Source organism: Drosophila miranda, chromosome 3 (genome assembly GCF_003369915.1).
Source record: "Drosophila miranda strain MSH22 chromosome 3, D.miranda_PacBio2.1, whole genome shotgun sequence".
In the NCBI taxonomy this organism is placed as follows: Eukaryota; Metazoa; Arthropoda; class Insecta; order Diptera; family Drosophilidae; genus Drosophila; species Drosophila miranda.
Window position 1 is genome coordinate 6,309,077 of NC_046676.1, and position 25,015 is coordinate 6,334,091.

The window sequence follows — 25,015 nt, forward strand, 5'->3', positions numbered from 1 at the left end:
GGGGCATCAATTAATGACCAGCCTGGCCCCAGAAATTGATGGCAGTTTTGGAAAGTTGTCCGAGGGGCAGGCAGGCGCAAAAGCCAGACAAATGTCAGAGCTGAAAGGAATTGAATGTCCGCCGAGGCACAATGAACTTTTGGTACACTTTTGGGTAATTGTTTGAGGGCGGGCTACCAGGGTTACCAGGGTTACCAGAGTAACAGGGTGGAGGGGGTGTGAGGCATGCACATGCCAAATGACATGCCAAAAGTTTACAAATTTTCATTTCAGAATTACAAGCTGTGACAGGCTAAGCAGGACTTGCGAGGCCCGGATAATCCTGCCCGAAGCGACTGCAGCTGCAATCAGTCGGGATCCCAGTATCAGGATCAGCCCCAATAGCAATATATCAAAATTCTTTGGCAGCTCGGCCGCGCCGATCGTCAGCAGGTGCTGGCTGGGCTCCCTCGATTGGGCAGCCCATCAAACGGATTGGAACACGCATTTGCAACATGCTACGTGCCACGAAAGCTGCAATTAAGTTTTGTTAATTTTAATGAAGCTCCTGCCGCATCTGCCAGTCCCAAAGAGGGGCGACAGTCCCCACAGACTGTTGTACGGATTCAAGCAGGACCAAAGCAATGCCACGGGGAGCAGCTGCTCCCTTTTCTCGCTTAGGGGTTGCTCGAATGGTCCTGTCTCTGCGTCCCAGTGTCTCTGGTTATGCGATCTGCCAGTCCTGGGCTCCTTTTTTCTTTCATTTTAATTGAATACCCGCCGAATACGGCGAAATGTGTGTCTGCGATAGACATCTGAGGGGTTGGGTCCATGGACAAGCCAGAAAAGATGATCGGGAATGATTTTCAGCAAGCTGAAACTTTAACTAAGGCAGATGGCAAACGACAGCTTTGAATAGACAGAAATAAAAGGAAGATTATCAGGATAATTGGATTCAAGGAGTTCGAGAAAACATTGATGTATACGGTCTGAATGTGAGCAGAGAGATTACAGTGGAGTACAGTGGAATGAAGCACAAAATACCAATTTAAGGCAGTCTTCACATGAGGTCTTCTCTCCATTCATTTAAGTTGAATAGTTGTAAAACTTGGATATTTTGTAGCCAATTGAATTATATTTTTCAATTATGAATATTACTCCACAAATATTTCCATTCATCCAGTTTCAAATTAATTCCGTTCCATCATTCATCGCCAGAATCACAAATTGAATAACAAGCTCTTTAAATTTGATGAGCATTACTCCCCCATTATATTGATTTTATTTTGTTACAATTTTATGGAATTTATAGGAGATTCGCCCCCTCTCCCTCCCCTACCTTTTCCCATCATTCTTTTGCTTATCCAAAAGCAAACATAACACCAGAAGATGAGTGGCGCAGAGCAGTAGAGGAGTAGAGGAGTAGAGGAAGCAGCGGAACAAGGAGGAGTGGTAGTGGGGTGGTAGAGAAGACCATACCAAGAATTTACTGCGCTGGAAGGGAAGCTAGACAAATGCCAAGTTTACGCTGTCTGCGTGCCTGTGCGTGTCCGTGGGTCTGTCCGTCTCCTCCTGTCCCTCGCGGAGATGCGGACATGACAAGTCGAGTCAAGAGTCCTTTTGGCACCCCAATAAAATGTTCGCTTGGCCGTTTTTTTGCTTAACGAAGTGGAACTTTTGCGTGTGGCCGCCAATAAAATGTGAAGGAAAGCAAAAATGAAACATAATAACCGAAAAAAAATATACCAGTACGAGTATACATATATCCACCGACCTGAAAGCGAATCCCCCGTCCAGGCAGTGGCCAGTGGGCATCATCTTTGGTCTGGATTTCCGACTAATTGAGGCCAGAGCTAAATAGCGATTTACACTGTCCGTTCAAACCATAATTCAATGGTTTTTCCCCGGGGCGGCCTCCTCGTGGCTCCTGGTCGTTCTCGTGCCACGCCTTCTGTCCTGCTGTCAACGTTTAAATTGCGGTGACCGAAACAAATGAGGGGGATGCAGCAGGTGGAGCCGGACTGGTCTGCGGTGGGGTCCATTCATTTCGGATGCAACATTTTAAATGATTTCCATGACTGGGACCGCATGCAATTTGCCGCTTGCAGTGCCACCTTCTGGCCAGGCACACACACACAAAACGCACACACTGAATCCTGCCCAGCAAAGAGAGGAGGAGCAGTGCTTCTGTGTTTGTGGCAATCCTGGAAATTAACAACAGAGACTGCCGTTCAATGTTCGCACTTTTCACATGGCCTCCACCCCAACCCCGGCCCCAGCCCCAGCCCAAGCCCCAGCCCCAGCCCCAGCCCTAGCCCCTCCTCTAGCCACTGTTCCTGCTCCGGCTCCTGTTCATATTTCATTCTCAATGACGCTGACAGGACAATGCGGTAAGCGAGTGCCCGCCTGCCGGGCTGCATCCTTTGCATGCTCAGCAGTGCGTATGGATGGGTGTGGGTGTGGATATGTGGCTGCCACACACGGATGCCAACTGATGAAGTTGCTGCCTCTTCCCTCAGGCTCTGCCCCGAACGCATAAATCAAAAGTTCAGAGTCAACAAATATGTGATTTCTGTGTCATTTCTCTCCATATCCATCTCTCTCTCTTTTCCCTTCTATCTGGCCCTATACCTCTCTCTGTTTATTTTTTGCCACGGCAATATTTTGCTGAAAATTGTTCATAATTAAAAATAAATAAAAATCAAGCCACTCGACGGTGAACGGGATCCTTGAGAAGCCCTTTAGCTATTCAAATAAATACAGGAAATATGTGGAATCGAAATGAATGAGCAACCAGCACACAAGGGGGCAAGCTCTGTTAAAGAGGGGGTGAGGCAGTCAGCTGAAACGACACCTAGTGCGGTGCCCAAGTATTGACACCGAAGGAGCGAGTGGCAATCAAATTGGGTTCGGCGAAACGCTTGTGACTGCCTTACCTTCTGTTCAATTTACCTTTTATGGGGGAATGAATGGCACGCAAGCAGGGCTCGGGGAGAGAGCCAGGAATCGGGCCAGGAACAGGCATATGTTTTATTTGCAAACGGAAACGAGATGCTCAACCGGCAGCTGACAGTCGAGAGTCGTTATCCCCCGACCGCATTTCTTTTAGGCAAAATCGAACGGATGTGCAGGAAACCTCAAGCAAAAACACATTTCGCTCTGATCCTGGCATTTGTTTCCTTCTTCTTTTGTGGCAGCGGCAGCAGGAGCAGCAGGTGATATGTATAACGATTTCCGGCTTATGATTTGACTTTCAATTGATGCCTGGTTCTGCTTCTGCTTTTGCTTCTACGCCTGGGTACGGGCTATCCGGTTACCTGCTTATCCTCCGGCCCGAACCGCTGCCCCGGCAACAACCCATTATCCTCACGGCTTAGTGGCCTGCCAGGGCGGGGCAGGGGTAATCAGCAAAGTTTAACTTTATGATTTCTGGCTTAGAGCAAAGCACAACGAGGCGTATACTCGATGCGGCTGTGACTCCTCCGGGAGGGTGGAGGATGGTGGATGGGGATGGGGATGCGGATGGAAGAATGGTTGTGGGACTGAGGGGTGGCACAATAAAAGCGTAAAGTGACAACAAAGCGGCAAACAACAAAATAAATAAATCACAAACAACAAGCAGCGCCAGCAGAAAAACACAAAAATAGCGCACGAAAAAAGCAGCAGCAACAAGAGCTAAAAGGAGCCCAAAAATAAGAAAACAAGAAAAGACAGCGATTTAAGTGGACATCTCGACTAAAGGATACCCTCCAAACGTAAACTGCCCAATAAATTGGAAGGCTCTACTTCATAAAGTCTCCAAGATCTTTTGTCCACGAGCAAAACCTATCCTTGTCCTCCACGATTACCGGGTAGCACACGAAAAGAAAATAAAGAGAGCAAAAAAATAAAGGGAGCATAACAGAGACGAACAAAACAAAGCGAAACTTTTCTTTCCTCCTTAGCTGCTTTTTGTTCTTTGGCACGCAATTCATATTTCCTTGTCCCAAAGAAAATGTTTCATATGCCCACGAGGGAGGGGGGGAAGGCACAGCAGGGGCAGGCAGGGGAACAGGACTAAGTGGAGAGACCAGTTGACACAATGCAGCAACAAGGTGGGCGGTGGTGCACTCAGAGAAAAGGAATCAAAACCTTGTTAAGAGCTCCGATATCTTAAATTTTTTAAATGTAGATAATATTTTCTGGTGTCCTCTTGCAAGAAGGACTTTGAAATCAAAATCAATTAATTTTTACCATAGAAACTCGTTTCCATAAGTTTATTTCACATCCTATTGGGTGGAAACTGACTTGAGGCAGTGCTCAACAGTCCTTCGATGAAAGCTCTTATGCTTTTCATAATAAATTGCTGGAAACGAGATATGGGCTCCCCCAAGAGAGCACTCCACCAAGAGGCTTTCACAGTAAAAACATATGTAATACATTTGTAAAAGTGGTCTCAAAACTGACATGGTTTGGGGATGGGATGCGATGCGATGCTCCGTTGTTGTATTCACTCAATTTGACAACTTTTTTGCTCAGTGTAGGAGTTGCCGCCAATGGAATGAATGAACGAACAAACAACAGCGGAAACTTTTGTCATCCTTAGGCCAGCATCTCCTTCTTCTTCGTCTCATGCGACTTTTATTGTTCCTGCAGCGGTAAATGGTGAATGCCCCACCATTTGGTGGAGAATGTTGAACGGAGCGTGTCTGGAGTCGTTGCACGCTGAAATATTTGCGCTGCTCTGGTCTCAGTCCCATTCTTAATTTATAATGACACCCGAAAAAGGTTCCAAATACAATCTCCAGGTGGCGGGGGAAGCTCCTGTGCATGACCTGTCCTGCTCCGAGTGCTGCTCCAGGTCCTGCTCCAAGTCCTGCTGCCAGTCATTAGACTGCAGACGCCTGGAGTTGAAGCATTCTTGCATGTCCGAGACACATCGAATCACCTGAAGAAACTGAACGGAAACAAGAAAGGGTCCAACAATTGTCCTGGGCAGCCGCCAAAGTTTGCATATATTTTCCAAGGAATTTACGAGCTGTAAGCCAGAAAAGTTTTCACTTTCAGTTTGTTCTGCCTCACTTTTTGCCCGCTTCTTTTTCTTGTACGTAATTTACGATACAATAAATTTTGTCAAACATCTTTTCGACTTCTGGCCCGTTTGTTTGTGTTTGTTTGATAAGCCATTAGTCAAAATGACAAACGCTTTGGCTGATTCAAATTGAAAAGATTTACGTGGACCGAATGGCAGGCGAAACAAAGGATAAATGCAGGCTCCATTGCAAAGGAGCCATTCAACCGCTCAACTCGCAAATGCCGATAAGACCGCCACAAAGTGAAGGTCTTTAAATGTACGAGTGGGCTCAGGCATGTACATTTCTACTTATGTGTATTTTTTGTGAGCTAAATTTAGAATCGAAGGACAATCATGGCCTTGGAAAATCTCAGAAATAGCCTCAGCCTATGCACACGATATGGTAACTGAAATGATGTGAAATTATGCTTTCAGTTCCTTGAAGTAGTAGGAAAATAACCACTCCAAGAAGAAGATTTATTTTTTGGAGAAGGGGTTCGCATATAATACTAAATTAAATAGTGAATCAAATCGGTTTCCCTGTCCCGATGAAATTCAATCGAGCTCAAAGCGGTTTTGCTTACCACTAAAGAGTGCTCTAATCTGATTTGATTTATAATGTAAATTTTAAAGTTTTAACCAAAGTACCATTCAGTTCATGTGTGGGATCGCTGGAATATTTTAAGAGAATAACGGGCCTCCGTATAGCCTCGATCTAAATGGCTTTAAGCTGTCTAATAAAAAATTCAAAAGCCGCTTTCCGCACAAACACGCTCATACATTGGAATTTTTAAGGGAACTCCTAGCGCAGGCTCTTTACTATTTCGCTTCGAACTGAAATGTTTCGCATTCAATGTTTGGTCCCCGACATTTTGGCCAGATTGTTGTTGGCCAGTTGTTGGCCTGGCCTGAAGCTTTGGGCTAGCCAAGCGCTGTTTTTTTTTGTTCTCTTCTTTCTGCGCAGTTTTTGCGATGGGTTTGGTCTGTTTCAGGGACCGGGAGCGGGAGCGGGACTGCCGGGGCTTTCATATCCTGCACTGGGGCAATTAAGTTCGTAATCTGAGCGACATCTGTGCATTGCACACAGCATCAGAAGCAGCAACAGGGATGTTTTTTGTTGTTTTTCTTTCCCCATTTTTTTTTTCAATATTTCGACGACGATTGCAGGGATTCTGAAGGGCTGCAGGGGGCTGAGGGACTTGGCATTGTTTACAGCTTGTTATTAACTCTTTCGAAATGTTTTTCGTTTTCGGCTGACCCCAGATGTGGCAGCGAGGCTTGTGATTTAAATGGAAAAAGCTGTAAAAGTGCTAATTGCTTAAATACCAGGGATCTGACCTCCCTTTACCCTCAGTGAGCCCCTCACTTCATCTGTTATACGGAATGTGCCCCTGAGTAAGTTCAGGTCTTAAATGCTTTGTCATTGGCCCCGACTTGACTCTAATTGAAGGTTATAGATGCTATGGGACCTTAAAGAGTGTGTTGGAAATGCGAAAACCGTTCACGGAAGCAAAAGGATATCAAATTTGCAGTTAAAAGACACGTTATGTAAATCTTTACATTATTGGCGACAACAAAGGAAACCCAAAGAGAATATTTGTTGTGTGATTCTGTCTGTGAATAGAACCATGAGGATAGCCTTGTTTTTACATATTTCATTAAATCCGAGAATAGGTGTACGAGTATTTGGTAAAAGCACAAAACCAACCAAAAGACTAGTTCAAAATCTACTTTATCTACTACTGTATCTACCAACTACCGTCTACATACATATGTGCACAGATTCAGGTCCTGCCTGAATGGACTGAGGCCGTCATTCCCAAATCTGACACATCTCAGAATTCGATATCAGTGTCTGCAGTAGGTCCAAACGAGAATCCCAGAGGGGTGTCGGTATTGACAGCTGCACGGCCTGGCATCTTCCATGCTCATACGCACACGCACACATGCTCATATGACTCCTGCATTGTTTGTCCTTCAGTCAGTGGGAGGGAGGAGGGGAGAAGTGCACGGCACAAGCGGCACGGCAACAGTTTCGTGCCGAGCGCTCTGCTCTACGTCGACCTGTCTATTAACCAATTTGAAAGCACTGCAGAAGTACTATGAGGCACCGTCTGAAATCCGAAAACCGAAAATCTGTTGAGTCGTCACAAAGGCTAGGCGGAGGGATGACAGCTGCGACGTCACAAAACATTCTAGGATACTTCTTTGTCCCGTTCCGTTCCGCCCATTTCTGCACTGCTCTGGCCTGGACTGCATTTGTGCTGCGCTGCTTGTGGGATGCAGATGTAGCTGTCCCTGCAGCTGTCGCTTCTTCTTCTACTTGTCCTTCTCCAGCCTCGTCTTCAATGGTTCTTTTTTGTTTGTTTGTGAGCATTAGCTCCCCTCCCACTGTTTGTGGACTGCTCGTAGGGATTGTTTTTATGGCCCGTCAATGCGTGTCCGCTCGATGCCGGTCTCTCTTACAAAAAAAAGAGCGCAGAAAGCAAAGCCAAGAAGAGACCACAGGCTGCGCTTCTGCTACTGGTGCGTCGGCGGACCCCGTACACGTTGGGTAAACGGGTATACCAAATTAATGGAAGGGTTTGTACAAATTTGTAAAGGGCATTAGAAGACACGACCGATACAGCAGATACATAAATATATAATATATGTAGTATATAGTCCGTCGGAATGAACATTTATATACGGAGATTGAGCTCTTGCATAGATATGTATGCAGTTCCTGGTTAGAGGGTGTCTTGTAGTTGGGATGCCATTCCTCTCTTCGTTTTAATGTTTGTTGCTGTTGGGAAAAGTCAAAGGCAAAGAGAAACCAAAGTGGGAGAGAAACGGCGAAAAGTGAAGGCAGCCGTGCATCAACAGCAACAGCCTTGAGTGATAGCGACGTGTCTGTTCTTGTTATGAGGCTTGTGCCTGTGTGTGTGTGATCAGTGGAGCATGGAGCAACATGGCACGCTATGCCCCGAGTACAACTAGTTGAAACGACACGTAACGAAGCCTTGGCAACGCAGACAACAGCAAAAGCAAGGAACAGCAACAGCCTGGAACAGTAAGAAGGAGGCAAGGAAGAACAGGAGGGAGAAGAATAAGCAACGCGAGAAGCAGCAACAACAGCAGATTAAATCAGGTAGGAAATTTTCGTTCGAGTGGTAAATGTTTTGCACCTGCCGTTAGTCTGCTGCCGTCAGCAGCAGCGGCAGCCGCAGCAGCAGCAACGGCAGCCGGTTTGCCTCTGCTTGTGCTTGTGCCTCATCCTCAGCTGTTGCTTTCCTTAACGCTGTTGTTGTTGTTGTTGTTGTTTTTGGCTCTTGTTGCAGTTGTCAGCCAGATGATTAGTGCGCAGCCTGGAACTGCGCCTGCGCAGCGTTCTCGAGTATCCTTTATGAGAGACATGCACGTATTTCTGTATTTTTTGGGTACACTGGCAGAAAAACAGACGAAGCAGTATCATCCTTATGAAAGCAGGGACACCTCATTAGGAATTATTAACTAGAGAATCATCCGTTCAGTCTCTAATCCCTCATAGATCTCAGCAGTTCCGTTGTTTTCCATCTTGAGGATACAAATAATTGATAGCTTCCAGTGCATTTTCAATTTCTTCAACAAAACTGTCGCTGGACTAAATAATCGCGTGCTCGCTTTTGAGTTTTGCTTGCATGCCACAGAACTGGAACCTGTCCACGGCTCGAGTCGACTCGGCTCGTGTGTGCAGCTTGACTGACAATGGCTCTGGGCCGCTTGATGAGCCCTCATCATTTGGGAGGGAAAGGAGTGGAGTGGAATGGAACGGAATGGAATGAATTGGTCAGCGGCCAGAGACACCTGCTGCCCCCACTGTCTCGTCCACATCGAGGCGGCATTGATTGTGGAACCAGCATAAAAGGTGCTCGATGCCATCCAATTGGGATAAGGTTGAGGATCTCCATCGAATATGAGTGCAAATGAAATTTAAACTCCATGCTAGAGGGACTCGACTCTTGCCAACAGACCAGTCGGACTTTCCAGGCCATTACCTTAATGTGCTGACCATAAAGCGAGCCATTCCAGGCCATTCCCAGCCAGGCCAGAGAGAGCATAGGAGCCAACGCCAACAATAACGGGCGACAGTGAAACAAATGTGAAAGGGGTAGGGGTAACGGCCGAGAAGGGAGCCATGCAAATGGCGGCAGCAACCACTCCCAGGTGAACCACCCTGCTGCAACTTCCCCACCCCTGCCAGTGGCAGTGGCAGTGGCAGTGTGCAACAAGCTAGAACAGAATGACAGTAAACAAAGGCATCAAATTAAAAACTAAACTGCGTCCACTCAAAATATGCAAACGGCTCCGAAGAGACCGAAGGGGGACCGACCAGATAGCCATGTGGTCAGCGCTTGATTATGCATCCATTGATGATGGCCATCACAAAAGGGGTTGTCCAAGAGCACGTACCGTACCCGTACCCGTACCCATGCCCTACCCCATGCCGTGACCCATACAAGTATATTAAAAAGTAAAAACGAAAGCGAAAAAATATTGCAAATTGCATTGCAGCTCATGCAAGTGGCAAAAATGGCAGTCCCTTACTGGACTCGCCTCAACCCGATCCGAGGCGACCCGACCCAACCCGACCCGACTCCTATCTGTGCGCAGCGATGCGCGGATTCCATTCAGCTGACCCCCCATACCATGCCTACACCATTTATAGGTAGGAGAAATAAAAGAATGCATAGCCTGCAACACTTTTTCAGTGCGTAAGGCACCATTTCTGGCATATTTTTTGCAACACTTCCGACGACACAGCTCCATTGCAACAATGTTGCTGCCCCGAGCCTATTATTTTGGGGATTTTGCTCGCTTTTTTGTCGAATGACTTCAACTGCATTCCTATTTTGCACTTTAAAGCTTTTCCGGCTTTTATGGCTGAAACTGACTAGAAAAAGAGAACATCTGGCCATCCACTAATCCTTGCCAGGATAACAATCCATTCTGACAACTACGAAAAAAGAAAAACCAGAAAAATAGAGATTGCCGCAGGAATGAAAGAGAACTTGGGGCACATCAGATGCAGTCTGGTTGCAGTCAAATCTGGAGAGACAAGGTATGGGATAGAAATCAATAGAGAATTATTGGGATATCTTTTGATTTTGAAGCTGGTATGCAAAGCATTCTAAAGTAGGGTGAATTAGTAGATTCTTGAACAGGAGGTCCTATTCAGATGAACAGGACCCAAAGACACGTACCTCTGTCCCAAAAAAATCTTTATTTCAAACTATATTATAAGGATCTCGTGCATTTCAGCCACAGCCTGGTATTTCATGTTACCACTTCACATTGTGTTCCCAGCTCTGCTTGGACCTGGCCAAAGACCATTACCATTCCCCGCTTCCCCTACCCCCGTGCACTCCAACATGTTTTCGCACTTTTACGTCTGCCTATGGGGCAGGGGCCTAACATCTGCCGTTTGCTGCTGCGGCTGCAGTTGCTGTCCTGTCTGAATGTTGATTCACCGCAAGCGCGCCATGTGTCAGAAGCAGGAACAGGAGAAGCAGCAGGACGACCAGGAACGGGCCATATGCAAACGCCATTTTTGCTTGCTTTGGCTAGGTCTGGCTGGAAGCCTTGAAGGCGAATCCGCACGGGAGATACTCTACAGATCATGATAGAGCTGAGAATCCTCTGCTTCGCAGCTAGATTGCTTTGCTCTTCTCGCCGCTCTCTTAAGTGTGCCAGCTGCTGCTCTCTTCGCCACGCTTCATGGAATCGGTTGTTCAGGGACGAACACTTGAAAGGTGTATTCCTAAATTTCCGCTCTTCGAGTCGCCAACTGTCGTTGAGCCGGAACAGGCGCTCTCTGTGCAAATGCCAGCCCTTGATTAAATACACCTTGGCACGAACCGAACACTGCTGCTTGTTGCATGCTCTTCAACCATAACTTCTCTCTCGGGTTCGGCTCTCTTAGCCTCCACCCGAAGCCTGGCTTCGTGCGCCCCGCTTCGGGCACGAACCAGCCGCGTATAAAAGGCAGAGCCGACGACGCGGCGCCCAAGTCCTTCGACGACCGCCGCGCTGTCAACTTCGTTTGTCTTGGAGCAGACCCCCCCTACCATACACCGTACACATTAAGAGTGAAGCGAGTGAAGAGTACAGTAATTTTGTTTCAGTGGACTTCGTTGCGCCTCGATTCGGGTGTCCCAAAGTGCAAAGCAGAGCGAAACAAGCGCGGGCCAGGCGGCAGGAATAATTGTAACATTGTTTGCCAGCGCCTTTATAGGGTGTTTAACTTTCACGCCCCTCCCCAAGCGTCTCCCCAGCCCCAACCCTACCCCAACCGAAAGTCGTTTGTGTCGGCATGCGTGAGAGCCATTTGCATAAATTCCACGTCTGACTCCAAATTTTTTTTCGCTGTGTGAATGAGAAATTGCCAGACATTTCAGAGACCAGAAGAAGAAAGAGAAAGTTTCGCATAAATAAGCATTTAAATTGCCCCTGCAACAATGGCTGCCTCCAACATTTTGCGGCTAATTCTAGTGGCGGCGGCTCTGAGCTGTCCCGCGGTTGGAGCTGCCACCGCCGGCGTGGTGCTCAGCGACGTGAACAACATGTTGCGTGATGCCGCCCGGGCCACCTCGGAGAACCCTGCCAAGGCAAAGGACAAGAAGGAGCAGGCGGTGCCCTCCAGTGTGGAGCTGCTGCGCTTCGTGGAGGATGCCGAAGAGGGCGAGGATAGCGAGGACGAGAGCCTCGGCTCCCTGGAAATGCTCTCCAGCGGACAGACCCTGCCCCAGACCCCGGACTCCACCTCCCCCATCAAGCTGGGCGATCAGGTGCGCCTGCTCTCCAAGCAGCTCAATGCCCTGATGATGCGGCGCCGCGAGGATTACGAGATGCTCGAGCACAATCTCCGCAAATCCCTGAGGCTCACCACGGACGCGGCCAGCGCTGATGCCGATATGCGGACGGAGCTGAACAAACTCAGGTAGGATGATCACTAAAACCATTCCATGTCTCCGTTCTAGGGGAGAACTCTGAGTTGCATTTGAATTGTTAATTAGGAGTCCGTGCAGTTGGTCAATGTCTTGCCATTAATTTGTGGCCCCAGAGGGAGAACTTTGAGCCAACTTTCTCCGAGTCCCCGAGACCTGGAGTCACGCAGAACTTCGACGGGTAACTTTTTCCCCACCTGCAGCTAGTGGGGGAATTAGTGGCCCTCCAAAATAGGCAACAGTTTTCATTGTACGCTGAGTTTAAATTTTTCCAGTTGCCCAAGTTTGTGTACGAACGGGGACTGTCTCCTCCTAATGCAAACAAATCTTGTCGGGGGGAAGGGGCTAGGAAATCTAATCAGAGCTGAGCCACAAGCCACGAGCCATGTCCCTGTCCAAAAGCCCAGCCCAAGTTTGCGGAGTATTCGTGATTTGTTTTGTTGTCGTGGGACTGAGGCTGACTAATAATGATTGTCTCATCGAGCAGAACACACATTCATCAGTCCCCCACCTCTCTGGACTCTCTCTTGTCCCTTGGTGGTATCCGTATACGGCGTAAAAAATACGTAAAGACGGCACACAACACACTCTTAATTTACTGTACAAATAGCTACGGTTAGTCCGTGGTTGTTGCTGTCGTGGACATCGTAAACTTTGTCAGTGACACCGTAAATAATTCAGGACACGCGCACACACACATACGGAACGTACTCGTATATGCTATTTAGAGAGGAAAGGAGCTCCCGGGACAACCGCCAGTCAAACGTCATGTCAACTGTGGTTTATGTGATCCACTGGCCACACACTAAGCCAGTTCCTAGCAGTGCCCCCCTCCCCCCACACATCATTATCCGATTCGACTGTGTGGAGCGTCCTTTATGTTGTGCGTCCTGTCCTGTCCTGTTGGCTTGAGTAGATTTGATAGCATACTCAGTTGGCTGGAGCTGGTTGGAGCCCTGCATCGGAGTCGGGCCCTCACTTTTGGTAATTAAATTGTGACCAGTAATCGCGAGGCTGATGCGAAGTCCAATGTGGATGTTGAGGCAGATGCCATCAGCCATCATCAAATCATTCCCAGATGCAGACACATGCACAGCCAAGCAGTGCTGCTGTGTGGAGCATTTTGCGTTTTCAATTTGCTCGCTTGTCATTGACAGCATTTCCAATTTTCACCTGAATGACGTGCCCTGTTTGGGAGTTTTTCTACATCTTCTTCCCGTCGTGTGGCTGATGGAAAATCCGTGTGGCAGTCAGGCGAAAAAAGCAATGCATGTTCCCATTTGTTTGACATTACAACAGTTTCCATTCGTAGGGGTTCTTCTACTTCCACCCTTTGTTTTCGAGTACAGAGGGGGCTAAAAAAGCGAATCTGCTTTTGGTTTACTTTGCAAAACATTGGGAAATTGGTAGTTTTAAAGCTGGATTATTCCCGTAAAACTTTTGTACACTTTCACTCTACTATTCCACGTTCCCGCCCGCTTTTTAATTAAATACTCAAGTAATTATGATAAAAAATAACACAAAAATGGTAGCAGAACTTTTACCACATGGATCGCAAAAGTTTTCCAAGTCATAAAATTAACAAAAACAGACACACACACACGGAAACAATTTGAAACATTGCGTATACGCAGGCGGAAATAAAATCCCAACCAAATATGATGTGCGTATGTACAAACCAGAGAACAGGAGCAGGGCAGACAAACTTTTCTTTTTTCACCCCTACCCTGTTCTTGTGTCCTGCGTTTCTTGATGAAAATTTCATGTAGCTTTGCTCTTTTGACAGAGGAAAACAAGAGGATCAGGAGGAGGAGCAGGGAGGACAGAGGAGGCCGGAAAGGAAGCTGCAGCTTGCGCCAAAAACAAAACTTTTTTCCTACACTTTTGAATTTGTTGTGCTGCCTGCCCCTTCTTCTGCGGTGACTCCGGCTGTTGCTGCTGCTGCTGCTTATTCCGCTTCCTTCCAGCTGACTTCTTTAATTGTCTGAAATGCCACAAAAATGCGCCCAAGCTTTTCTTTCTCCGCCTACAACTGCCACAAGTGCTACAACATTTTTGTTATCAAAATTTAAACAACGTTTTTCCCAGCACTTGCCGCCATTTGTGGCTGCCACTCTCTTCTCGTTTTGTGGATTTTTGGTTAAAGTTTGTTTGCTTTTTTTTCTGTTAGATGACTTCTGTGATTTCCATTTGCACCGGACGTGGGGCGCCGTCTGCCCATGACTGAATTTATTCCGCAATGGGAAATTGAAAATGTGCAGGAAAATGCAACGATCGGGGGGAGTACGGAGAGATTTAGTGGGTGTTGGAGCTTGATTATATGGCGGCTAAAATCCCATTAGCGGACCGCAAGGCAATTAGGTCGCCTGTCCGCTTGAAAATGTCAATTTAAATTAGATTTTCGGGTTTGGGGCCAGACAGAGCCCCAATTATAACGTTATGCAGACGGTACACGCTGCTGCCTCCGTTGCTAATTAAACGTATTTTCATAGAGAGATTTTAATGCTTGAACTTTCGATTTTGTGTATTCCACAGGGAGGAGGTGGCCAGCCTGCGCGGCTCCCAGGGCGGAAACAAGGAGCGCCTCACCGTCGAGTGGCTGCAACAGGCCATCTCCGAGATCCGCAAACAGCTGGCGGAGCTGCAGCACACCGCCGGCAACGTGGCCAAGGATGTGCAGCAGCGTAGCGCCGGCTACGAGGATCTGGCCACAATCCGCAGCGACTTCCAGCAGATCAAGCTAGAGCTGGCCGCCCAGCACGAGCGACAGCAGCAGACAGAGGTGCTCGTGCAAGAGCTGCGCGAGGAGATGCTCCAGCAGGAGGAGGACTACCAGCACGCCCTTAGCCGCCAACAGCAGCAGCAGCAGCAGCAGAAGGAACACTCCACGCCGAACTCCGCCAGCATCGAGGAGGAGAGCAGCAGCAGCAGCAGCAGCAGCCAGGAGGTGGGTGCACACTTTATGCTAATGATCAGATAAGCACGCAGGGCTCGGCCAGGTGAAGGGCCCTGGTTTAGGGCCCTGCTTTAAGTGCGGGCCCATAAAACCGCCACCAACCTGGTGGGGCATTATCTGCCGTTTTATGCCTTATTTTATACTCGGAGCCAGCTCCGGTGGGGTGGAGCGGGTGGCGTGTGGCGTGAGGCGTAAGGCGTGCCCCATCATCATGCGGCACGATGTGCTAACGGTTCGCATTGACTAGGGTCGAGAGCCGAGGCCCGGCCCTCTGCCTCCGTTTTAATGGCTCGGCAGGGGCACTGGCACATACGCTGCCCAAATTACTCATACGCACCGCAGGACGTAGTCGTATTTAATATTTAATGCCTGGCACTCAGCCTCCCCTCTAAGCCAATGAGGCCTTATTGGCCATGTGAATCATTTAAAGAGATGGCTGGAACTAGAGATCTTTCATTTGGGATCGTTTTGCACACCTTCTAGGGGTATGGGATCTGTCAGCAGGAGACCGATAAATCTCGATATACCAGAGGGCGGGAATCGAAGCAACTGGAAATCTACGTCGATGGAGCTGGCGATTCCAAATAGTCGATTTCCTTGCACCTTGTTAATTATAATTAACGTCAATAAAGGGCCAACATCAGCAGCAGGCAGCAGGCAGCATCGACCACAGAAACGGCAACGGAGTTCCGCGGAGGGAACAACAATGCCAAAGCAGAAAAGGCAGCTGCCAACAGGTAAAGGGGCTGCCAGGCAGCCAGGCATCCTGGCAGCAGTGCTGCTGCACGATAGCGAGGCAACGGGGCAACAAGCTCCCCAAGTTGCTTCATTAAAAGGATTATGCGTCGGTCCGCCTCAATATGAGAATGCGGTTGCGTCGTACGACCGTCAGCAAAATATGTCAGTGGGGCCCTTCTCGCATGGGGAAAGCTTTAAACTGGTTTATCTGCCACCTGTTTTGGCCATCTCTTCTGCTGTTGTTGTGGCCCTGGCAGTTGTGGTTGTGGCCCCACCCCCAGCCTGCCTCACTTTGAAGTATGGCTTAAACGAAATTTGCTTGCTTAGACGAATACTTTGTGTTCCTTTTGTGTCCGCCCGCACAAAAGCGGAGAAATTTCATTGAGCTGAAGCAATTACCCGTGACTCAAAGGCGAAATAGAATTTTAAAGCCAAATAATAACGAAACAACAAGATGGAACACTTTTGGTCGACTCACAGCCCGTGGCATACCCGCTAACTCTTATGAAAATTCTGAGGTTTGACCTACAACGTTATATGTTAAAAGGAGGCATCATTTCGAAATCCATATACCCTGGATCTCCTCCAGCACGAGGTATATTCGATGGGGGATTAAATGTTCAGCCAGGCAGCTTAAGCGGCTTTCGTCGGACCTTCAGCGCACACGCACGCATCAGTGCGGCTGTTCACATGGCCTACATGTGTGTGTGTGTGTTAATGCTAGTCTATATGTACGTGTGGATGTGTATGTGTATCATTAATAGGGTGGGGGCCGGAACCTTTGCCAAAATATAAAACGAAATTGCTGAAAATTGCAAAACAAAAAGCAGGAAATCACCTTTTAATCGCCTTCAATGGAAACGCAGGGATAACACAGTGGTGGGGAGGGGGAAACAGCGAGTGGAGGGGGGCTATATATGGGGGACCGTGGGGTCCCGCTGGTCCAGTGGCAAGTGGTCCAGTGGCCAGCTGCTCCAGAAACTGGCTTCAGAGGGGCGACTCTTGTTGTTGCCGTCTTTTGTCTTACCAACTTTTGGCAGCCGACAGAGGAAGAAGGACAGGGAGTAGCAAAAAATAAGGGACAGACAGAGAGAGAGAGAGAGAGAGACAGGGAGGAGGGAAAGCAGCAACGGCAGATGCTCTCAAATGCCCCGATAATCAGTTCTCTCCCTCGCTGCCTTGCCTCCTTTTTCCCCCAGCATCCATACCCTGGTGATGGGATATGAGCTATGCTTCAGCACAATTTGATCCTTTTCCTTACAAGGGTATGCCCAGCGAAAGGTGTTTGAAGGACACTCTCTGCACCCTTAAAGACTGCAATTATACTACAATATCATTTATCTACCGCAGAAATAAATGGATAAAAGGGTATCAATAGCTTTGCGTTTTTTCTGACAACTGACATAAAAAAACAGAAACAAAAGCGATATCGGTGGAAGTAAGCAGGACCCGACCATCGAAACCTGTTCCTGAAACTTTCCCACAAGACACAACCAAGGACCACGAGAAATTTTTTGAAAACTGTTATTATAGAAGCGCAACAAAGCAGAAATTAGGTTAAATTAGAACAAAGAGCAGGCAGCAGCTCACAAAGAACAGAGAAACGAAACCAGAGAAGAGGATGCGATGGGATGCGATGCGATGGGATGGGATGGCAGCTGCAGAACCAAAAGCAGCTCAAGGAGAACCAACAAAAAATAAATAAAAATAATGCAAAACAATAAAATTTCTCAGGTGGCTAAGGGAAAAAGCTACAAATTCGTTGTGTGTCTGGTTAAATTTAATCAACTTTTCTTTATTTGATTACATGGAAAATGTGGCAGACAGAGAAGCCAGAGAAACTACGGAAGAGAACAAATTATGAAAAATATGCAAAGCCCGGAGAGACCCTTTTTAGATTAGGGCGGCACACTGTGGGATAATTCCGGGAAACGACTAAGTCAGATGTTAAGAGAAAATAAATAGAAAAGCGCCATAAATAATAGAAATAACAATAAGTGGCAGAAAGTGTGTGGCTGAAAAGATGAAAGCACCCAAAGCTCGGCAGATTAAAGGGAACTTTCAGTCGTAAGCCAAGGGGCAGATTATGAAGCAATCTAATACATAATTAATTAAATGAAATTCCCTTCGAATTGGCTGTGGTTGCTCTTTCGATGGCAGTCAACTTCTCGGAGAGGTAGGCAGCCTTATTGGCCCAATCTTTAGCAGAGTGCGTGCGAGCTCCCGACCTCGTAACCCGGCACCCATTTAGCCATTAGAGCTGATGCCGTTTGAGCTCTAATCGATTCTCCTGGCCAGGAGTCGACGCATCGCGAACAAGGGACACATCTGCCGGTGACAGCATGGCATTGACTATAATCTGACAACTCTAATTGCAAATTTCTGCCAAAGATATGTCTAAGCACACACACACACATCCATGTACATATGTTATACATATAACAAATCGCTTTGATGGAAGCTGTCACTGGCAACAGTTGGCGAGATAGCCAGGGAGTCTGTGGGGCAAAGGAGGAAACCGAAAAAAAAAACGCAAATGTTTATCATTGGTTATTGATGCTACCATAACTGCCACAAGGAGTCGGAAAGAATAGAATCTGGTACATGCTCGTGCCCGTCTGAGGGACTTGCTGTTAAATTAGCAAGGCAAACAAATGCCAGGCCGGCAGACAGACAGGCAGACAGACAGCGCAGACAGACAGAGCAGACAGACATGTGTATATATATGTAAGTAGCAGCAGCATCCAGAAGCACCAGCAGGACCGGAGTGAGTCAAACGGAGCCCCATGGCAGGCCTGAGACACGGAGAATCCGGTTTCGGTTCCAGGCGACAGGCATGCGGCGTTTGCTCCCCCGCACACTCCGCTCTCGGGCATTTTTACCTTATTTATGTTGATATTTGTTTTGCTTTTGTTTCACGATACATCCCGTTCTCTCCCCCTTCGCTACACTGCGAACAAATATGTAACCTGTTCTCAGATTCCATATCTTTAAACAGCGTACGCTCTGAGGAAAGCCAATACTGAAATACTCCAAAGAGCTTGCCCTTTGTTTATATCCTCAATTTCTCATGGTTTGATTTTTGCAGACCTCTCTTTTGCAACTGAAACTTGGTGCCAATTGGGGCTATTTTCTCTCAGTGTAGCCGTCCTGTCACTGGCTGGAGCCTCTATTGTTTCCGTTTCTGTTTCTGCTTCTGTTTCCTCTGCTCCTCGTGCTGCTGCTGTTGTTGTTGTTGCTGGCAATTTGTTTGATTGTTCAAGAGGTTGTTTCTGCTCCTAAGGTGCCCCTGCCCCTGCCCCTGCTTCTGTCCCCCCTCCACAAACACATACATATATGTACACCTTACCTACGCTGTACATACTTGATATTTATTTCATGAGTCGAATTATCTTTATTGAAACTTTTGGCATGCACTTGGGACTCGATTCGGGTGGGGGGGCTTGGTATTGGGGGTTCGGTTCTGGCTGAATGGAAATATGATCCCAGCGGGGGAGTTTTTTTGCATTGAAAGTGCGAGTGCTCTTTGTATTTTACACAAAAAATTTAAATGTGCTTTTTGACGGAATATTTGTGGGAATAATTTTAGTTGGAAAATTATGCACACGTCTGACATTTTTTTGGTTGTCGTTGACGTTGCCTTTGAGGTCGGGTTCGGGTTCGTCCTCGGGCTGGAGGTTGAGGTCGTCCTGGCACCGGGCCCCCAAATGCGCATTAACCTAATGGCATTTTGTGGCACCCGCTTCCCTAGAACTGCTCCACCTTCTCTCCTCTTCGACCGAGCGTAACTTTTTCAAGCATCGCACAAAAGTCCTATTAAATTTTTACGACAATTCGCCGTAGAGCAGAAGCCGAAACCGTAGCCGAAGCAGAGTCTGAAGGCGGAGCAGCATGAGCAGATTTTTCCTCTTTTTCCTTATGCAATGCACATATACCGCCCCCCGCCCATCAGCCCCACTGGAATAGCTGTCACGCTAATAGCAAATCCTTGTTAGCTTTCACTTAAGTACAGCATGTAAAATTTTCACTTTTAATCCTTGAACAAACCCACGAAAGGAGCTGGGGATCTGGCATGCTCTAGCCCCTCGCCCACATCCTCGCTTTGTGTGTGCGCCTGGAAATTAATTAGTTGACTGCTCCTCCTTCCCCCCTGCCGACTCCTGCCGGTTCCCGCTTTCCGCTCACCGCTTCCCGCATTCCATTTTAAATATTTATGCTTCAATTTCGATTTCAATTAACGCGACCATCGGCGAGCCATCCCGACAAGAAATCGTTTCCTAGTCTCGGGGCTTACAACCTGTCTCCTTGCGAGAAATTTGAGCTGCATAAATCACATTTAATTATAGCGCTGATGGCCGGAATTTATATGCCACCTCACCGACACGGACATCTAGACGTGTATATGTATATGTATGTGGTATATATGTATGTATGTATTGGGGATTTCTCCTTTTTTGATGGCCACTTCCCGTCTCGTCCAGAGTTCATATAAAACGCGAACGTGTCGTATTAGCTGCGTTCGTGACCTTTCGCATAAAACAACGTCGCTTCCACCCACAGCCCAGAGCGAGTGCAGCACCGCTGCTCCACCACTCTGCGGCACGTGCGTGAGGGCAAAGCAAACACAGAAAGAGAGAGAGAGGGAGGGAGGTCGGGAGAGTGAGAAGAAGCCCCACGGTATGGAGTGCGAGTGGCAGCAATGTGGCCGCCCGTTCCAGTGCTGCCCCGAATCGTTCGAACCTCGATGAGGCACAAACGCAACTTTGGCATAAATATTCATGAATTCGTACATATTTTCCATATTTTTCGTTAGCTTTCTGTTTGTTTTTTTTTTGCCTCGGCGACTAATTGAATTCGAGGAGTGAAATGCCTTCAAATTACGGAAAATAAAATATGTGTTAAAAGTCCGGCATTGTATATCTTTCGGGAAAAGTCAAACAGTGCCCCAATTTAAAGGGTAGGAATGCCATTTGCTTGATTAAGGGTTTTGCACAGATTTATTGTTAATTAAAATATGAAGAGGAGGATAAACGAGTGGCAGTAATTTTCTCTCGAGAAAAGGCTTCCAAGTGAAGAAAGTTTTTTTCTCTCTTATTGGAAATCTCTTTTCTCCGATTAAATAATTCCTTTCAGTGGAGTTGCTTCTCCATCTACCTTTTGCAGTCAGAAATAACTCATATTTCCTGGCTTTCACTTTTTTCACGTATGAAATATAAAGAAGAGAAATGAAAATTTTTTTTTACGAATTGGTGGCCCAGAGAAAACTCTTCAGAAACATCAAAAAGTTGCCAATTCATGAAAATAATCTTCTTCAGAGGAAATCCTTGAATGGAGAAGCGAAAAGGAACTCGTTTTTCTTTTGAATTCGACGTTTTTAAAGCAGACACCCTACATATACCATAATTCTGGCTCAGGTAGGACCCCTCCGGGGTTGACACATTCATTGCATTCATTAGCAGCACACTTACAGTCGGTTTTTGTCCCCAGCAGCGTCGTCCTTTATTAGTCAATTACGAGAGACTTTTCTATTAATCATGGCCGTCCATTGAGCGAGGAAAAGCAACCATCTAATGAAAGGAAAGCAGAACGAAACGAGTGAGGGGGCCTGGACAGATACATATCACGGCCACGCAAATCCATTCACTGCACTCGCAGATACTCAGTCGCAGACTCTCAGTCGCAGATACTCGGAGATGGTAGGATGAATGTGACCCAAATGGCATTACCTTAGTTTACAGCTGCTCGCGCGGCTGTCACTCTGCGAAATTATTTCTATGCATATTGCGGGTACGAGTATGTGGAAATTTATGCAGCTTCTTTTTTCCGCAGAGGGTTGGGAGCAGCAGCAGCAGCTTCAGGGACTTACACGCTTTTGCTGTGGCTGGGGACGGGGCTGACATTATTGTTGCAAGCTTTTCAGTCGCCATCCTGCTGCCTCATCCGCAACGTAACCCAAGCCAACCTGCTGTCAGGCAACCGCTGCTGGTGCCTGGTTATGAAATGCATTTATAATAAATGGATTTAGCATTCAATTCCCAGCACATAATCCCCGCCAGCGACGCCTCCGCACACACACACACGCCCAATCCCTAGCGCCTCCCCAGACAACAAAAGGGCTAGAAGAGCTTAGTAGTACTCCTCTTTAGATACTCTAAAAACCATTTCGGGATTTCAAGCTCCTAATCTCCATACCCATTCTCTATCCGTTACAGCTCTCTGCCTCCAGTTCCAGCTCCAGCGTCACTCTGGCCGACCACAAACGCCGCCACTGCCGTTTCCAGAGCCAGCAGATCCACGCCCTGCAGCAGGCCCATCGCGGACTCCGGCGGCAGGTGAACGAGCTGCGCTTCCACCACATCGATGAGCGGGTGCGCAGTCTGGAGGTGGAGCAGCACCGCATCGCCAACGCCAACTTCAATTTGAGCAGCCAGATCGCCTCGCTGGACAAACTGCACACCTCCATGCTGGAGCTGCTCGAGGACGTGGAGGGGCTGCAGACTAAGATGGACAAGAGCATACCGGAGCTGCGGCACGAGATCTCCAAGCTGGAGTTCGCCAACGCCCAGATCACCTCCGAGCAGAGCCTGGTGCGGGAGGAGGGCAAGAATGCGGCCCGCTCCCTACAGGCCATGGCCGTCAGCGTGAGCGTGCTGCAGGACGAGCGTGAGGGCATACGGAAGCTCGTGAGCACGGTGGAGAGTCTGCAGACGAATGTGGACAGGCTGCAGTCGCTGGTGAACGATGAACTGAAGAATAAGGTGAGTCCTGCTCCTCCTCCGGATCTCTCAGACATTGAAATTGACCGCCTTTCCATGCACACACTCTACATATCCTTCTCTCTCTCTCTCTCTCTCTCGTCTTGTCTCTTCTGCAGCTCTCACACCTGAACAAGCCCCACAAGCGTCCGCACCATCAGCTCCAGCAGCAGCAGACGCAGCAGGAGGCCAGCATCGACTCGGCCCTGGCAGAGACCCTCGTGAGCGAACTGGAGAACGTCGAGGCACAGTACGAGGCCATCATCAATAAGCTGCCCCACGACTGCAGCGAGGTGCACACCCAGGCGGATGGCCTCCACCTGATTGCGCCCGCCGGCCAGCACCATCCCCTGATGTCACACTGCACCGCCGACGGATGGACCACGGTGCAGCGTCGCTTCGACGGCAGCGCCGACTTCAACCGCACGTGGGCGGACTACGCCCACGGCTTCGGGACCCCCGGTGGCGAGTTCTGGATCGGCAACGAGCAGCTGCACCACCTCACGCTGGACAACTGCAGCCGACTGCGGGTGCACATGCAGGACATCTACGACAACGTGTGGGTGGCCGAGTATGCCCGATTCTACATCTCGTCGCGCGCCGACGGCTTCCGCCTGCAGATCGGCGAGTACAGCGGGAACGCCTCCGATGCGCTCAACTACCAGCAGGGCATGCAGTTCTCGGCCATCGACGACGACCGCGACATCTCACAGACGCACTGCGCTGCCAACTATGAGGGGGGCTGGTGGTTCTCTCATTGCCAGCACGCCAATCTGAATGGGCGCTACAATCTGGGGCTGACTTGGTTCGATGCCGCTCGCAACGAATGGATAGCGGTCAAGTCCAGCCGGATGCTGGTGAAGCGACTACCCGCCGCCGAGTGCCAGGCAGGAACGAGCGGCCCGGGTCCGGCGCCCCCGACAAGTGCAACCTCAACCACAACCCCAGAGGCTCAGGCGTCGGTGGCATTGACGGCATCCACCAGTACGCCCAGTACTGTGGTGCAGTTCATTGCCGCCGCTCAGGCGTAAGTGAGCTGTAACACCCCCCCACCCGTGAACCGGGCTAACGGGAACCGGGAACGGCTACAGTGAACCACCAGAGCCAGGCCTACTATAGTTGGGAGTGCACTGATCGTTTGTGGGAGTGGGAGTGGGAGTGAGAGTCCGAAGCGGAGACGGAGGCGGAAATGGAATTGGAATTGGAGTTCTAAAAGATCCCTAATCCTAATCCGAATTATGTTAGTGTAAAGTGGACGTGGAGTCCTTGTACATAGTCGATCAGCCCTAAGTTGTAGCATTAATCTGTCGAATGGAGCTTACCCTAGACGTATCCGTAGTCAAAATGTTGGTCCATCAGTCGTCAACCCAAGCAAACCGTATAAATATTCAATTCTTTGGTCTTTCAAGCAGATCTCATAGAGGCTTAAGTCCCACGAAGCTCTAAAAGGAGAGAGAGGTAGAGAGAGAGGGAGAGAGAGAGTGCGGGAATATCATATGAGAAGAAGCCGAATGAATGTCTAGACATAATCGCCCCTAACTTAGTTATAGCCATTAAGAGCATCAGCTATCGATCTACTCTAGTTAAGGCTCATCTCAGACAAATAATAAATATACTAGAAATGAAAAACATGTACTTTCGCGGCAGTTTTAGGATAAGCTTAGGGCCCCCCATATCAGTCATACATACTACATATACATATATATATATATATATATATATGCATATACATATATCTATATATAGCATTGGTAACTGTACTTTTCATTGTAATTGTTGTATCATATGTATAATGTTGGGTCTATATACCATATGTGGATCCCCCATTAATGCTTTCTAAGTGTTTGCTTCAGAGTTATAGCCCCCGAACCACCCCCCAAACCAACGGAGTCGCATGCCAAAGAGATCAAGTCAGAAATAGTTACCGAAACACCTACGAAAGTATGCAAATTTATACACACAAACAAAACAAAAAACAAAAACAAAACAACAAAAAAAACAAGAAACTATTTTCTGCAGTTTTGCATATACCAAAAAACCAAACAAACGAAGTGAAAGAAGGGCGAACCATACGAGCTAAAACTTGCATTTAGAACATAAGTTATGAACTATATTATATACATATGTATGGTATACATTAACATTATGTCATTTACATTAAGAAACTCGAATTGGAAACAGAAAACAGAAGGCACGGACCTATTTTACAATAAATAAATTGATGTGAAAGAAAAAACTCGACAAAAAAACAGAAAAAAAACAACGGAATAAATCTTTGGGAGTTTTATTTTAAGAGCATAGCGGGAGGAAGACTTCATGAGCATGGAGTAATTAATTAAACTGCCAGAAAGAACTCAATCCGAGCCGATTCTAAGTAATCGACTCTGCGGGATGGTTTCATTACGGTCCTCGCCCAATCCGTATCGGCCCTGAAAAGTATGCTACACTGGCTGCATGAGCTTTGCCTAGTCATGCACACACACACACACACACTCGCTTCCAAAGCCAAAGCCACATCCACATCCAAATCCACATGTGTATACTTAGAAAGGGAGATATATTTCAATTG

The 25,015-nt window shown here is 47.8% G+C and overlaps 1 protein-coding gene across 1 annotated transcript; it reads left to right on the forward strand.

The window, feature by feature from the left end:
* The first annotated feature begins 11,048 nt into the window (after nt 1-11,048).
* On the forward strand, nt 11,049-24,626 carry LOC108160236 (protein scabrous). The gene is made up of 4 exons (XM_017294093.2): nt 11,049-11,990; nt 14,533-14,944; nt 21,904-22,449; nt 22,566-24,626. Exons 1-4 carry the CDS (start codon nt 11,509-11,511, stop codon nt 23,475-23,477), a joined length of 2,352 nt encoding a protein of 783 aa, XP_017149582.1. The 5' UTR covers nt 11,049-11,508; the 3' UTR covers nt 23,478-24,626.
* Nucleotides 24,627-25,015: the final 389 nt, after the last annotated feature.